General features: G+C 34.9%; 1 protein-coding gene across 1 annotated transcript in view; it reads right to left on the bottom strand.

The window, feature by feature from the left end:
• The window catches only part of LOC106066494 (putative oxidoreductase YteT), a 30,048-nt gene extending 14,829 nt beyond the window's left edge, over nt 1-15,219 (bottom strand). Inside the window, exons 1-12 of the mRNA XM_056011737.1 lie at nt 15,109-15,219; nt 9,909-10,061; nt 9,536-9,627; nt 8,714-8,798; nt 8,355-8,428; nt 8,151-8,210; nt 6,926-7,090; nt 5,392-5,577; nt 5,112-5,204; nt 4,359-4,487; nt 2,593-2,761; nt 1,984-2,078 (exon numbers count right to left, since the gene is read on the bottom strand). Coding sequence (XP_055867712.1) covers nt 1,984-2,078; nt 2,593-2,761; nt 4,359-4,487; nt 5,112-5,204; nt 5,392-5,577; nt 6,926-7,090; nt 8,151-8,210; nt 8,355-8,428; nt 8,714-8,798; nt 9,536-9,627; nt 9,909-9,942 — 1,182 coding nt within the window. The 5' untranslated portion in view covers nt 9,943-10,061; nt 15,109-15,219. The remainder of the gene's footprint in view (nt 1-1,983; nt 2,079-2,592; nt 2,762-4,358; nt 4,488-5,111; nt 5,205-5,391; nt 5,578-6,925; nt 7,091-8,150; nt 8,211-8,354; nt 8,429-8,713; nt 8,799-9,535; nt 9,628-9,908; nt 10,062-15,108) is intronic.
• Between the last annotated feature and the right edge of the window lie 2,816 nt (nt 15,220-18,035).

Raw genomic sequence — 18,035 nt, 5'->3', positions numbered from 1 at the left:
TGCCACCAACTGTAAAGGATGTGTGTAGGAAAGTCAATGTAAATAATGTTAGTATATATTTAACTAGTTACTAATGTAAATCTCATAAGTAAAGTGCAATCTGCCTTGTATAGTGGTCGGATGTATGTGTTTATGAATTTTAGACCAACAACCTGGTCAGATATACCATAAGAAAGCCTTCAGGACAGAAGACTCAAAAGTAAAGTAGCAATTATACATAAAACACTGAACCATAATCTTCAAATACAAAAACAAAATAAATTTAATAAAATACTCTGAAAGACACAAAGATAAAGGCACATTCCTCATCCCATATACTAGGACAAATTTGTACAAATGTCCTTCTTCCCTAGTGTTATTAGAGCATGGAATGGGTTGCCTGAGCTAGCCAGGAAAACCAGTGACTTGGCAGAATTTAAGTCATTGGTTAATATGCATGACTAAATGTATGATGCGTAGGACGTAATCCTTCTTTTTTGAAGTAACGTCTGTATTATATAATATAAGATAAGATATACCTAGTGAACCTGAACCTACACATGTAGTCCTAGTGTAGTGTGTATAGTTGTTTGTGTTAACCATCAAACATTGTTTTTTCCTTGAGCATATGCACGCAATAGAGTTGGGTGTCAGTCAAAAAAGATAACACATTGGCATGGTCAGTCAAGCATATAGATAAATTATACCCATCCACTAGTTAGAGGTCAAGGGTTGTTTTTTTTTTTACGCTGCAGCATATTGTTTCTTTGTTTGCTAGATCTAACTGCGGTACTATTATTCAATTTATTTTATGCGATTTTAAAATGTACTGTAAGGTTTTCCGTTATTTATTAAGTCAAAAGAATTAAACAATGAAATTAGCTTTCTTTCTAAATAAATTAATACAAGGCAAGGTGTGGCCTCTAGACCAACCACGTGATTAAGATTTTTCTCCAAATAAGCAAACTCTTTGTCCGGATACCCGTTTTGAATATTCGGCTTGAAGTCTAGTCCACCTCCCCCCCCCCCAATTAAGATTAACTACTAAGTAAACAAACATAGTTCCCTGGTGTGACCTCTAGAGAGTGCTTATGTCCATCGTATCTGACTTGGGGTCACCTGTCAATCAATGAACTCAATGTGATGAACTAAACAAATAAAAGGGGGAGGGAGTTGTTCATCTGGAAATATACTTAGTTACCTTAGAGGTGTGGCTATGGTAGTCCAGCCCCCCTAATAAAGATTAACTACTAAATAAACAAACTCAGTTCCCTCGAAAGGTGTGACCTTTAGAGAGTGTCAATACGCTGACATTAAACCTACGTCCATCGTATTTAACTTGTGGTCACCTGCCTATAAAAAAACTCAATGTGATTGACTAAACAAATAAAAGGGGTGGGAGTTGTTCATCTCTACCTCTGGAGATATACCCGCACAGCTAGACAGACGTCTGGTCAGCATGACGTAGTAGCATTTTAACATGTTAACTAACCTACTCAAAGGTCTAGACAAATTGAAAAAAGTGTCAGCCATTGCTGCTCTGTATGTAAAGCGCATTTATGAAGTAAAGTTTCATTTCTATTTATATTAAGTTATTAACACGCCTTGTCTTTATAATAAACGATGTTTGGTGCATATTCATAATGGCTCTGTTTTTAAGCACATTATTTTGTTTTAATATAAACATTAATACATTCTACAACAGACATTAATGGAACGAGGTCCACTTTATGCATATTAAATAGATGTACATTTTACTATCCGGTAGTGATATCCGACCGGAGCCGAATAGCACCGGATATTCGGCAGAAGCCGGAGCGCCTATCCGGTGCACCCCTAGTTTACATTACATGTAAATCTAGATATCACTGATGACTGTACTTATGCAAATATGTATTACATGAACTATCTTGAATAGAAGAAGGCAGGGGTGCCAACAATACTGACACCCTTGGTATATCACTGACTGATTGATAAAGTGGAAATCAATGCAATTTACAATACCTGTAGAGTTCCAACAAAAGCTTCCATCAGATGAAAATCAGCTCCACCATGGCCACCCATTGAGACATTATGATCACTAGTTACATCATAAGTAGCTTGAGTTGGTTTAAAATAGATATAAAATAAGTAGGTCATCAACAAATCAAACATGTCAATAGCAAAAAAAACAACAGACTTAGAAATTGAAACCTGTAAGGCAGTTGCATAAATGGAATATGGTGGTCAAGATATTAAATGACTGGTAGCCCAACTGAGGATCTTGAGTTTGAGTCATTGTGGAAGCAACAATTTTTATTGAGTACATGCACATGTTTAGTCAGAACAATCTATAGCATTAACTAAGTTCCATGGGCTTTTTTATTTTATATTTTATGGTGGCAGAATAATTTAGCACCTGAGCATAATTGCATGTTCTTAATGAGTTGATTGCATTGAATGACTGCCACTACATAGGGACAATGTATTTGCAACTTTCTTACACATTCAATTGATCTCTCAATATAAATTGTGTTCGTGTAAAGAGTGCATGTATTAAAAAAAAAGTATCTGAGCTATATTGTTTTATTAATTTGTAATATTATTTAGCTTTATTAATTATATTTTACTTACTGGTTTCCTGGGTTAAGAAATCAAAGACTTGGACATCTCTCCAACCATCTTCAAAAGCGATTTCCCCTTTTGTACCATAAATTTTAACTTCTCTTGCACACAAACGTTTGGTGAAGGCCACCATATTAAAGCAAGCAGTAGCACCATCATCATACTGGAAGTTGACAACCTTAGTAAACAAAAATTTAAGAATTGCAAAACAAAACAAAAAAAAATCAAGTTTTGGTAAAAAAAACTTTTCAATTTCAAAACCAACAGCAAAGCTTTATTTAAGAAGCAATTTGATGGTTATGTGTAATATATTTCTTTGGTGGAAATCAATAGTACTTCTCTGTAGAATGAAAGTCTATGAGTTAAGAAGTTCATTCATTCTATCAGTTTGTGGTTAATGAAGAGATCAGGAGATGACCAGTCAAGGAGATCATCACTAAAAATGAAATCATAGTCTTTGCCATCAGTTTGAGTCTTTGTGCTTTAATTCATCAGCCTAATGCTTTATGCACAGGCTAATTGTTCCTTAGGAAGCTGTAACAGATATTTAGCATCTGTTTTACAGCGCTCGCAAGGTGGTCAAAGAAAGCGCTTCAGGGACACCCTCAAAGCTTCTCTGAAGGCGTTCAGCATAGACCAAGGCACCTGGGAGACAGAGGCACATGACAGAGCATCATGGCATCCCGCTGTGAAAACTGGCGCACAGGTTGCTGAGGAAAAGAGAACAACGCTGGCAGAAGAAAAATGCAAGAGAAGAAAAGCAAGGCAAACGACACTAGCTCCTGCTGGAATAACCTGCCCAGTGTGCGGCCGAACATTACGGGCTCACATAGGTCTCACCAGCCACATGAGGAGGTATAAAACCCCAGTGCAAAGCCCTCAGCCCCCTGGATGACAAAGTGGTCATCATCGAACCATGATGGACGAACTATATAAACTATATAAACAGAGTGAAGTAAAAAAGTTGTTAATTGACTGAGTGAAGGTTTTAATAATAAAGTAGGAAAAAAGTCTGTTGGTCCCTGAGTAAACTCTAAATGGCAAGAAATTGGCCAGTATGAATAATGCCTTATAACTTCTAGTACCTTTTCAAATACTCCACACACACACACATTTAACTCAAAGAGATTAAGTACATTTATGCAAGATATGTGATACCACTTTCTCAGACTTCCTTAAGTTGCAGAAACTGAAATCGTAGATTAGATAGAACTGAGAAAAATATGCTATAAGGGCCAGTGTCCCATTCTACACTGTGAAATTATAGGTTTTTCCAACCATTTCAGCTAACACCAAGGGTCAACTGTTCTGGGTGACACAAAAACTGCCAGACACGAGCAGGCATATCAGATTCTTTCCACATAGGATTTGTACCATTTCTCATGTATGCTTTAGGAATGGGTTTGGTCATGCAACCTCCTATGAAACGACCTCTGATGTCTAATTTACATCCACACTGCAATGCCAAGAGGCCCACTTATCGATAGTCCCGGGTTCAAACCCTGCCCGCTCCCATCCCCCGTCGTCCTGCGGGAGGTTTGGACTAGGAAGTAATTATCTTCACCTCTGAAGGAACATCCGAAACATGTAAAACATTTTACAAACAAACATAACAACCAAGGCTGCTAATAGCCAGCAGATGTTATTTGATTCCCAAACGCCTCTACTGAAATGATCTTAGTATGGTGCAAGTTATTTTTAATTAGGAAATTACTATCAAAATAATGCTTGGTTGTGATCACTAGTTAAATTAAAAAAAAAAAAAGTAATGGTACCTGATGAGAAACAACATTGTTGTCTGTATCATAGACACATTTCCCATAAGGACCAGATCTTAAAGCTTCTGTCACATTCTCAATATCCACCACATTGGTAATCACACTGACTGGCCAACCAGAACCTCCCTTCATTTGAAATACAGAGAAATAGAATTTTTAGCCAAATTTGTTAAACAGATATAAAAAAATATACAATGCAACAAAAACATATTCTTGTTTTAATACAAAGTTCTCCCCCACCAGCAGAGCAATCTCCACTCTTCCCCCTTCATTGATAATATCAAAAACATAATATTATAATATTGTGTGGTCCTAACATTCTAATATGTATAAACTTCAATTCTTGCTTATAAAAGAAGGTTGAACAATACATAGGTCAGGAATTAGATTTAAAGTTTGAATTCAATTTTCTTTAATATAGCACACACAAAAATTGGGATTTTATTTTTGTAGGTTAAACCTTTTTTTTTTTGGTCATGAACTCAGGGAAGACAGTTTGATCTGGACAGAAACAATTATGACATATTAATATTTCTTGTATATCCCACCTTCTCTTTGTTGAATAAAATCACAAAACTTTTTCAATTGTAGGTTTTTACATTTTTTCTTATTGTCTAAGAATATATTTTTTAAAACAATTACAGCTTACTCTTGGACTGGAAATATAAGGCATAATGGTTGGACAATATCTACATTTTTTGTACTGCTTCACTTATTGTAAAAACATTCTAAAAAAAAAAATACACTAACCTTTGCAAGTCGATCTAGGTAAATCTTTTTAGCAGAATATGGACAATTTGGTTCAATAGAGCATTCCAAACATCTAGAACTAGCACCTGCAGGCTTTAAAAAAAAAAAAAAGGAAGAAAAAATGGTTTTAATTTATACATAAACTCAAAGCAAATTAGAGCATGAAGCAATTTAAAAAAGATAATTTATAAACCTAAAAAAGCCAAACTAAAATAACTTTTTTAAGTTATAAAAGCTTGAAAATTGTCCTTAAATCTCTATATATTAGTTGTTCCCATACCTTATCCTCTTTGGTGAAATGTGTCAGCTTTCCAAATGATGATATACGGACACATTTTCTAGGACTCAACCAATAGTTAATGAGGTCAACATCATGGCAAGATTTAGCCAATAGACTACAGCTACTGGTGGCCTCATTACGCCAGTTTCCTCTAACAAAGGAATGGGCAAAATGCCAAAAGCCAACCTGTAGAGATTTTAAGTTTTACATAAATGCATAAGCAGAAATAAGTTTTTTATATTAACAGATGCAGACAACAGAGCCCCATTTCATCTACAAGGTGGGGTTGACAACATAAAAAAAGCAAGCAAACATGATGATGAGTTCTGATCTTTGCTTTTATTTAACTTTTTTTTAAAGCCATTCTTTCTTGGGTACTTCATATTGATCAATCAAACATAATCAAAAGTGCTTAAAATGAGAATAGGTTTTGACCTCAAATGTGATTTGAATAAATTACAAGTTATTCCTTTTTTTCCCTTTTCTATGTGTCAGCGGGAGGTATGGCGAGAATGAATGCTACTTTGATATTTTGGTATGATAGTTATATCCCCTTGTTTTAGTACTCCCATGTTACGAATGTGAAGTCTTGCACGTGTTATGAAATGAATGATTAAGTCTTCGATGAATATGCGAAAGAGTGTGTTAGTTAGTGAGGTCTTGCTCCCAGTCCAGGAAGGTTGGACGTTGCTCCCTGGACTGGTGTGTTACGTATATGTTTCATAGAGTTGATGGACTAGTGATTGTGAATTAATAATATTTGAGAGTCGATGCCATTTTGTGATTTATTGAATATTAAAGTTATTCATTGTTATTATCAGGAGTTGAAGTTTATTTAGTAATAAGTAATTCTAATTGAGTGGATATCTGGATTATCAAGTAATAATTGTTCGTAATAGTAATAATCAAGAAAACCCCTAAAGAGCCAAGTCAAGCCAAAGCATAGAAATGAACCCTGACACTATGCGCAAAGCAAACAATTTGTTCTTCTCTATATATCCACTTTTGTTCTCTCCAGCAGTATCACAGTATAACAAGCAGGATGCAAGTGAAGAAAACTAAGTATTTTGTGGAAGGTCCTATCATTTTACAAGAGTGAGACCCAGAGATGGTAACTAGTTTCACAGCTTATAATGTACATCTTTATGTACCATGTTATGACTGATTAGCGTTCCATGTATGTACAATAAAAAAGAGAGAACTTTACTAATTTTTGGATTGATTCATATATTGTCATCGACTAGGAATAATTATGCAAATTTTCAACTTGATCCGAGAATAGGAATTGGGAGAAAAAAATGTGAAGAAAAAAGAGGATTCAATCCATGTCTAGATCCACATCTCTCATGTAGCATCTATTCCTCTTATTAGGATACCAAACAAAATAATTCATCATCTTAATTAATAAACAAATTAGTAATTTATTCATATTGGTTCATGTTTTTGTCAGTTACAATGTCTAATTGTGTAAACATGTTCACACTTTTTACACAGACAGAGTTGATATAAGCTTTGCAAAACTGTGGATACTCACTGGCTCTGTATGACGAATGCTTACAATCTCACCAATGTGTCCTGCTGATATAATCTCTTTGATCTTAGTCACCCAAGGTGTATAGCGAAGTACATGGCAAACTGCAAGAAGAACTTGACTCTTTTTACAAACGTTAACAATTTCTCTGCATTCTTCCTCAGTAACCTAAAAAACAAAAAAAACAACAACAAAATACATCCTAGATCAAAATAATGTGCTTGAAAAACACCAACAACAGTAGTAACAAACAAATCTAAGTATATTTATTTTATAAAAAGTGTATGTGAAATATGTTCTTTAAAATAAATCCTTTTTTGAAAAACTCTGTTAGAAGCTAAAACCATTTTAACTTTCACTACATGAAAATGTAGCTAAAAATTCCTTAACAATGTAGCACACCAAGGGGCAAAAAAAAAAATGACATTCAACAACAGGATTCTGGTTCCTGCGGCCACAACATAGCATCCTCAAAGAGGGTGTCGTTAATGGAAGCAGATTGGCAAACACCGGGTGGCTAAACTGGCCCCAGTGGATTAGCTCAGTGCTTTGGGAATAAAAGGCATTATACCTGGCGAGGGGATTCACCAGTAACCACTTGCACAGTCAAAACATGTCCCAATGCAAATTTCCAATGGGGATTTATCATCAGAATCCTATCAGTTGGAGAAGTGACCTATTCATGGACTGTGACAGTAAAAAAAAATCCTGGGGTGCAAGGCGATAGACCATTTAGATACAGGATAGAAAGTTAGATGGTCAATACATTAATGTATATAAAGTGACTCAAAAAGCAGAACAATTTCAACCACAGAGAAACCTTGAGACAATTTCTTCAATCCTGATTGCTGGGAGAAATTCTTTTCAATGATCATGAATCGCAGAGATGTCCTGCTACTCACACCCTTAATGAGCTCAAGTTAATGTGGCCATTGTAATATTAATGATGGCCATCACAAAAACAAACAGCCCTAACTAAACTAATAACTCTGCATTACCTCTACCACTTACAATAAATTAACTTATATCCCTTTCAACATAAATAAATTGTAACGTTTAAAAAAAAAAAAGCAAAAAAAACACAATCACCAACAGAATCAGGGCATTTTAATTGGCAGCCAAGAGATATTTATGTCACCATGTCACATCTAGTGACATAGAACAAAGGTCAATATTTACGGGAAAAGTGTTTAAAAAAAACAAAGAACATATTACAATAAGAACATACCGCCATCGGCTTTTCAAGCAATATATCATATCCTAATTTGGCAAAAGCAACAGCTGGATCCTAAGAAATAAAAAAAAATGTATTAAAGACCAGGAACAAAAAGGTTTATGAAAATGTTAATAATAAGTGCAAATTTCTTTTTTAAAAAATTACTTTTTTATACAATTTTGGAAATGAAATAAAAATAATTATAAAAAAGTTTACTTTATGATCTCTGTCTAGTGTTGCTATAATAACAAAATCTGCAAATTTCTCTAATTTGGCAGCATCTCTCCAATCTGAAACAAAATAATGTTGCATTTAAAAAATATATTTATATATAATATGTAAGAAACAATTACTTGAAATAAAACCTTAAGAACAAAAACCCTATTTGAGTACAATTTTCCTGTTACCAAATTGAAGAACTTGTAAGTTTTTTTTTAGCATCATTACATTAATAACTTAATTGACAATTAAGAGAACTAATTACCCAGAAGATTCAAATATTTTTTTAATTTCTTTTTAAAATTTTTGTGCTGTGAATTAAGTTAACAAATAATCAAAACAAAATGAAAACATACCAGTAAAAACCATTTCATCTTGAATGTTATAAGCTTTGACGAAACGGTTTCGCCTTTCTTCTTGAGGTTCAGCTACAGCAACAACCTGATATCACAAGAATCACTCAATTAAAATATATATAGAAGCATACTCTACAAAAGTATTTTCACCACTTAACAGAGCAGTATTATACAACTTTAGATGGCATATCAGTATTTGTTTTTAATAGATACTGAGATCTTTATCTTCAAAAAGCAACCATTGGTTTGTATTGGGACAGCCAAATACATAAGTTTACTTTAAACCTACTTTACAAAATGTTGCTATCTTTACCTTGCACTTTTATTTTCAAAATTGTATAATGACCACTTTTGGGGGGCTGAGGACTTAAGGTTTTAGTTGTCCTGTGTGAATGTTTGGCTGCATACTGGGCAAACTATTCCAGCTGGAGGTGTGCCATGATACTAGATCATGTGCTTCATCTCCAAGATGGCAGCGCACATGTGGAATGCTCTCAGCAATGCTTTGAGAACATCCATGAAATGTTTTCTTTGTCCACATTGTGCATTCTTTCACTTGACAGCCTGATAGACCCCTAGCTTGATAAATAATAATTATAGGTACAAGCTTTTTAAGTCTTTCATATGATATGTTGACTGGGGGAAAAAAAAAAGGGGGGGGGGGGCAAAGATTTTGTATTTTTAGGCTACCCCTATGTCCACCCCAGTATGAGGAGTACATGACATTAGTTGGTCTGAAAATGGTACTTTACTTAATGGGATCACTATGGTATCCCCATTTCTTAATGAATACAATTTCATTACCTGCACCTAAAGATTTACCTTAACTTTTTGTGGATGTATTTTTGCATATGTTGCATACACAGATCCTCTTGAACCAGCTCCAACTACAAAACACTTTAGCACTGGAGCATCTTAAAAGAGAAAAAAAATTAATAAGACTAACATGACAAAGCCAACTAATGATAAATTTACTTCTACATAGGACCAGATATTAATGGAAAATCAAGCTGATAGTTTGGGTGAGGAGGATTTGGAATGTCAATGAAAAGAGTTAAATCCTCAAATAATTCACATCTTGAGTAAGTTATCACTTTGATAATCTTTCCCTATGCCATATGTGACAAAATGTGAAGTTCTCAACTGATATAGATTATGCTAGAGAGATATACAGTTGAACTAGAACAAGCCGTACCTGCTTCATTGTGAGAACATGTATTTCCACTCATGTCTCTGGAGATCTATATCTAAAAGTTGAGATCAAAATTGTTCAGCCTAGAAAATGTACACAAGTAGACTGTAGATCTAAGTGATGACAGCTTTATTTCTTTTTTCTTCTTCTTTTGGTCTAAATCATGCAAATTAAATGACATTAACAACACAAGTTTTAAAGTCTACATATTCATTTATCTTTGATTCTAAGACTACATCTAGGTCTAGTTCTTTATCGTTTATCTAAGAACAAAAACTTTTAAACATATGTTAAGATTAAACAGCTACCACAGTATCAGTCTCTTGGCCTAGATCTAGATCTGGATAAGTAGATAACATTATTCAATTATTATAGCTAATTTTAAAATGTAAAAATGTTGATGACTGTGACAAGAGGGACAATAAGGGTAGCTACTTTTGTTTTCAATAAGAGTTAGTCCCCTTTAATACTTGATTTAAGTCCCTGTTAACTGTTTACAATTGCCACTCTCTCTTGAGTCTTTGAACTGACCAGTATAGTTTGAACTAAATCTCTATAATGTTTATCTAATAATTGTGTTGTTGTATTATTACTGTGTTACTCAAGAGGAGTGCGCACCACTATTCACTGGCGGATCCAGAAGGTGGCCCCACCCCCTCTGTCAAAACACCCCCCCCCTCCGAAGGGAGGGGTGACGGACAACTTTTAGTAAAGAAATCACACAATTTGTATAAGAATTTATAAGTTATGTTAGTAATATATATACTAATTATTTATATTTCAACCTATTTTTAGATTATTTCGCCCCCCTTTAGTATGTTGGCCAATTTGGCTGGATGGGGAGGTGGCGATGGCGTCAATCCCACTCCACCCCCAATCATAACCTTCGAGTGGGGGGGGGGGGTCCAATTTATTTGTAGAAATCACAGCTAGTCAACGGAATAAATTAAATATCTATATAATTAAAACGTGTTATTGATATTTTAACCGATCTTTATATTATGTCGTTCCCCTGTTAGCCGATTGGGCAGCGGTGGTGGGAGGGGGGGGGGGGGGGAAACGAATACATTATACATCTGCAGCCCATCCAACCTAAACCCTTTGAGCGCGGGGGGTGGGGTCCTACTTCTAATCAGAAATCATAGTTTCTGAACAAAACTAGTTGAATATCTATATAATATAAGCTATATATTGATGTTTTAATCCATTTGTAAATTTAGGATTAGGGTTTACTGGCCGTTAGGGTTAGGAAAAAAATCGCCCCCCCCCCCACTCCGAAGTTCTGGATCCACTAGTGCCACTATTATGGGGAGAGTGTTTTGATAATGAGCTAAGTTAACTTTATTTATTTGTTAGTAATAAGTTGGTTTATGTAAATATTATGTCTACTTAGTCTCTTATCCTTTCCTGTATGTTTTTTTTTTTTGTAAAAGACATCTTTTGTTTTGATACGAGACAGTAGTGTGTCTCATGGATGACGTCAATTCATTGTTAGTGTATGTATGATATTATTGTAAACCATCTTTTTGGTATTTGACATAAGACACTACTGTACCTCTTTGGTGGTGGTTCTTAAATTATTTTGACACGAACCTGTTTTCCTACTTTGATATGTTTCATTATTTCATTTTCTTTTGTTAGCCTTTATTTCCATTTATACATTCCATGATCTTTTCTTTTGCTTCTAAATAAACTCTATTTTTTTTTTGTTGCAACTGAAATCTCAGTATTATTACTTGTCTGTCTCACTAATTTTGTATATCTAGAGGCTATAGTTAATAGCCTAGATAATATAATTTGGGACCACAAAGTACCACTGGACTAACTTGCCAGTACAGCTGAGGTCACTGGTCTTATGACCTATCCTAATACTAGGTCACAATGACATCTTCTATTTTAGACATTTTAGTACTTAATCTCGCTCTCTCTTTCTATATATATTTATATTATATATATATATATATATATATATATATCATTCTACTTGAAGTCCTTTAAACTAGCTCTAAAACCACAATCTGTTAAGATTCTAGAATGCTTACTTTCAGGAACAAAAAAGTTTTTTTTTTACAGAATATAGACCAAGAAAAACAAGAAAATATAAAAAGGGGACTAATTCAGCTTATACCACCACTTCAGTCAAGTATACTTTCTTTCCCTTGTTAGAAATACCAAACAAAAAAAATTATTACCAATAGTTAATTAACTAATTGTTTTGTTTTTATTCTTATGTTGTTAGGTAAGAGTAACAACTTTGCAAAATCAGAGTTTGGGTGTGGGAGAAATAATGTGTAAAGACAGACAGACAGAAAGAGTGATTTGATATAAGCTTTGAACAACACAAGATACTGACATTATACAAAGAGAATTAGTAGAATTACAGAAATGGGAATCCAACTGTTTTTTCCACCTTGAAAAATGCCAATTATTAAGAGTAAAAGAACATTTTGATAATAAGAAATTATTTTTTTTTATAAAGGACTACTTAATATAAAAATACTATTTATAGTAAACTACAGACCAAAAACTCAAATACCTAGGTGTTATAATAAAAGAAAGATTGATCATGGAATCCCCATGATGAAATTATTTTTTAAAAAATTAATAAAAAAGCAAAACAAAGCATAAGCCTCATTAGGGACCCATTAGGGTTTATTAAAAGAATTTGTTACAAATAAAAGTATTTAACCTTGGTTAAAGACCAATATTATTTGGGACATGTCAACTCAAGAAAAAAAACAACACACTAACTAGATTTTAGATCTAGAACAGGGGCAAAATGGAGCAGTGAGATTAATAACAAATGAATGTTCACTTTTGACTAGAGTAACACCATTCAAAAAGTCGCTTTATTGAGAGACATTTGAGGACAAAAGACTAAAAAGTAATGTAACAAAAAGACATACTGAATCAAATATTACAAATATATAATTTCAGGGTTTCTGTTCCAAAGTCATTATGAAATTCCAGGAGTTTTCCAGGAGAAAGGTTAAAATTCCAGGCCATAAAATTTGCGCAGAAATTGTAGTTAAAATGGTAATGTGTAATTGTGTAAATTCAGATTTAATACTATCACAGTCATCTGTACAGATACGGCCAAGCAGAACCTAGATGCTCAAAATCAATATCTTGCAAAGGGTATTTGGGCTTTTGCCACTTTAAACTCTGGGGAATAGCATTCTTCAATGAAGATTTTCAACGAGTTTGAGAACTGTTGTCAGCAGAAACTTTCTGCTTTCCATCTAGAAATTTAAAACATCTCTAGCGCTGGCTTTAGTTTTAATTTAGAAGATTTTTGGTGTCTATCAAATCTACAATAAGCAGTGCTGCAACATAAGTACATTTTTTTAAAACAGCTGTTGTTATAAGTCTTTGCTAAAACGACTGAAGCATGCTAATAAAGGGGTATTGGGGCATAAAGCATTAAAGGGCAACCAACAATAGTGCATCTGATTGAAATTTTTTAGAAAAGGTTGCAAACCTTTGCAATTGAGATGAAGCTTTCAATTTTGGCACAGTCTTTGAGGTGCTCAAAAGACTTTGTGTATAGCCTTCTTAGCAGTAACATAAAACTATGAATTTGTTGGGTTACTGGCTTAGCTGTTGGTGTAGGACAAGTGACAGTCACTGAGATTGTGGCAGCCCTTTTGACAAATAAGGCAGCCATCATTGTGCTTATTGAATTTCAAGATCTGATTTAAGTGCTGCTTTACCAATGTTTGAAATGATAATTTGTTGTTTGTTTTTATAATGACAACAAAAAACTTTAATGTCACTGATGGACGATTTCTGAAGCCAAGATTAGTAGTCAAGATCTAGATCTAGCTAGATCAACATGTTTTTCAAGCCACAGCCTGGCACAGTGACAGTGCATTAATTAAAAGATGTCTCGTATTTCTATTAGGTATTTTAATACAAACTAGGTTACAGAATAGTGAATAGATTGGTAGATCTAATCACATTTTTTTTTCTGCATATTCTTAAAAGATAAGAGAAATTTGAACTAATACCCTAGATTAGATATCTATGATATGATTCTTGTATAAGACTAGATACTAGATTATAGTAGATCTAGCTTAGACTTAGATTGAACACAGTGCCACACACAATAAGAAACTAAGTCACTAAGATTAGATCTAGATCACTAGACTAGACCTATAAATTGATTACATTGCCAGTGCACAGAAGTAATATGATCTAATAATAAATAATGTAGCCCGATGAAAATATAAGAGCACAAAATGAAACAGGAAAAATTAAGTCAAGGAGCAGTTAACACAGTCTGCGCAAACTCGGAAACGCTAATTTTGAATTTATTTCAGCCGTGACGGCCCATCCGCTGTAATGATAACCAAGAGTCAAGAGAAAACAAAATTATGTTAACAGACCAATATCGGATGTGTGCATGTACAAAACAATTAAGACTTAAATCTAGTGCACATTTTTTCTAAATAATAAAATAATATTTTCCATTAAGAAAATGTCAAGATATAGATCTACAATTTTGGATGTTTTTTTTTAGCAAGAATAGAGAAATATTAGGTGGTAATATCAAATTTTTTTCGTCTGAAAAAATAAGTTAAGTTCCCCTTTCAGACCTTGTGGTCTATAACTATAGGGCAGATGGTGTAAAGGTAATCTGTTCCTATGGTTTATGAGGTTGTCATGTGGCCAGCACAACGATCAACTGCCTTTACTTTTCCCAAACAAATAGCAGAGGTACCCATTAGCCTTAGGGCTGGGTGTACTCAGAGTAGAGGCGCTCAAAGTAGTCAAAGATCCTGAAATTAAAAATCCCAGTCTTCACCAGGATTCAAACCTGGAATCCCCGGTTCGGAAGCCAAGCGCTTTCATAGCCTCACGTATGAAAAAATGGATCAGACAAAATTTTCAGAATTCTAAAACTTTTTGGAAAATTCCCTTCGCCTTCACTGTTAAACTCACACTCACAGATAGTCAGATTGCAACGAATAGCATGTAGATCTAGATATATTCTATAAAAGTTTAAGTAAAGTAGAACTAATTTAACTTTAAGTCACTAAGTCAAGTGAAAGTTGAAATTGAAAGTGTGTCAGTGTCAATATACTGTCAGTAGTGTGACTCAGTCTTTATAAAATTCACATTCATTGAATGATTCAAATTTAAAATTACGGTATTACACAGTACTTTATTATTCAACTTATTATTATTATTGCCTACCTACCTTAGATTGTTCTACATTTTGGGCAGCACACATTTACACGATGATGATCGGTCGTTTCCATCCCAGTTCTTATAATCAAAATGTCAGCAAAGGGCAGATTACTGTGATGAATTTTTTAAAAATTGTTGCCAACTGTAAAAAAAAAAAAAAACGTTTTAAAAAAAAAAAACTTATACAAAGTGTAACTGTAGGATATATCTATATATTTATAATCATTTTTTTTAAGTAACGTCTGTATTTCATAAGATAATTAGTTTGATCAGTCAAGTAATTAAGTTAATGTAATGAATCTGTGCGATTAGAAATATTTTGATCAACTGTTTTTGTTTAGCACTATTTCATGCTTTTAGCTTTCTCAATTCGCTATAACCCCAGTTGGGAAAAAAAAAGGTGGAGAACGACCTGAATGGTTTGTTTGTAAAATGTTTTACATGTTTCGGATGTTCCTTCAGAGTTGAAGATAGTTTACTTCCTAGTCCAAACCTCCCCGCAGGACGTCGGGAGGTGGGAGCTGCCACTAGGGTTTAAACCCTGGACCATCGATAAATCAAAATGACAGTCCAGCGCGCAAACCGCACGACAAGGCAGCCATCGAACTCTTATGGCTGAAGCCGACACTCTGTATGACCACTATGCTAGTGATCAAGGTGCCTATATATGAAAATAGAAGGTTGTATAGTTTTCCATCGTTTGTCACAAAATTACTTTAAAGCGGCGACCTCTAAAGGGGACTAATTTACCTTATACCACCACTTCATTCAAGTACAATTTATTTCCCTTGTTTGAAGGCTTTAGCCCACAAGTTCGAATTAGGGTCGTTCCCTTTTTTAAAAAAATACATTTAAAAAGCGATCACTCAGATACCCTGTTCTTTCAGCCCCTTTCTAACTGGTCCAGACAAGTGATAAGGTTAAAGTATTTGAGAACGCTAAAAGCATGAAATTGTGCTAAGCAAAACAATAGGTAAAAAAAATATATTTCTAAGCAGGTTGAATGACATTGAAAGAATGTCATATTTTACTGCTAGTCCAGATCTATTATAAATTTAATTACAGGACTGATCCAAACTAATTGATACACATTAATATATAGCTTTTTTATTTTTTTGTTTAAAGTATTTTTTTTTTATTTTAAATCTTATTAATATAATAAGAGCAAAAAAAAAAACAACAACATAAGTAATCCTTTTTCAAAAACAACTTAATTAAGCTTATCTGAAGGGAAGAACTACAAAATCATTGCCATATAGGCCTTATATATGCTCCTCGAGGTTTGCTCACTACACTCCCTCTGCGTCACTAATACCTATTTCAAGACTAAACCGCAGCACAGAGTATCTTGGCGGCACCCTCGCTCCAAACACTGGCACCAACTAGACCTAATCATGTAAGACAAAAGTGCTTAAAATTTGCCAAGCTTACCAGGTTCTACCACAGTGCAGACTGCGACATAGATCACTCCTTGGTATGTTGTAAGATCAATCTTCTCCCCAAAAAGAATCCACCATACCAAGCAGATTGGAAGACCCCAATTGGATGTAAGCAAGATGTGTCACCCTGATCTCCAGATACAGTTTGCGGAATCTTTTGAACGTGAGTATAAAAATAGCTCTGAAAATACAGCAACAGAAAAATGGGAACACCTCAAGTCCACCATACAAAAGACTTCCCTGAAAATCTTTGGAAGAAAAATTACAAAACAAAATGATTGGTTCGACTCTAAAGCAGTTATTTTAGCACTTGTCATCCGAGCAAAGAGAGATTCACTCGCTAATTACAAGGCAAAACCTACCCAACGCAACCTGCTAAACCTGAAAGAAGCTAGAGCCAATGCACAGAGGACAGCAAGGATCTGTGCCAATGAATGCTGGGTAGAGCTCAGTGAGAGTATTCAGCTCGCAGCCCAAGAGGGCAACATAAGAGGGATGTACGAAGGAATCAAAAAGGCTCTCGGACCCTCCCAAAACAAGACAGCACCTCTGAAATCAACCTCTGGGGAAATTATCAAAGACAAGTGCCAATAAATGCACAGATGGGTTGAACATTACTCTGAGCTCTACGCCACAACAAGCTCAGTCTCTGACTCAGCCCTTAAGGCCATCATACTATTACCCACAATGAAACACCCACCCTTTCAGAGCTCAACAAAGCCATAGACAACATTTCTGCCCGCAAAGCACCCGGATGCGATGGTATCCCCCCAGATCTTCTAAAACAATGCAAAACTACTCTAATCCAACCTCTACACGAACTGTTTTGCAAATGTTGGCAAGAAGGTGCTGTGCCACAAGACCTGCGGGATGCTAAAATCATTACACTGTATAATAACAAAGGTGACAGAAGCGACTGCAACAATTACAGGGGAATCTCCCTCTTAAGTATTGTAGGCAAAGTCTTTGCTCGAGTGATACTTCCCAGGCTACAAAAACTCGCTGATCGGGTCTATCCAGAATCACAATGAGGCTTTCGCTCAGGGAGATCCACGATTGACATGATTTTCTCCATCCGCCAACTCCAGGAAAAGTGCAGAGAACAAAGGATGCCTTTGTACATTGCGTTTATTGACCTGACAAAGGCCTTCGATCTAGTTAGCAGAGATGGCCTCTTTAAAATTGTACAGTTAATAGGCTGTCCACCCAAGCTACTAAATGTAATCATATCTTTCCACCAAAATATGATGAGTACAGTGCAATTCAACGATGCCAACTCTGAAAGTTTCAGTATAAACAGCGGAGTTAATGTGTCCTGGCCCCAACCCTCTTTGGAATACTATTTTCACTGCTAATCCACAACGCGTTTGACAAATCCACTGAAGGCATCTATCTCCATTCCAGATTTGATGGCAAACTCCTAAATATTGCCAGACTGAGGGCCAAAACTAAAATCAGAGCCACCCTCGTAAGAGATATGCTATTCGCGGATGACGCA

Source organism: Biomphalaria glabrata, chromosome 15 (assembly GCF_947242115.1).
Source record: "Biomphalaria glabrata chromosome 15, xgBioGlab47.1, whole genome shotgun sequence".
NCBI lineage: Eukaryota > Metazoa > Mollusca > Gastropoda > Planorbidae > Biomphalaria > Biomphalaria glabrata.
The sequence above is the reverse complement of the archived record's forward strand: the minus strand, read 5'-3'. Positions and strand labels throughout refer to the sequence as shown.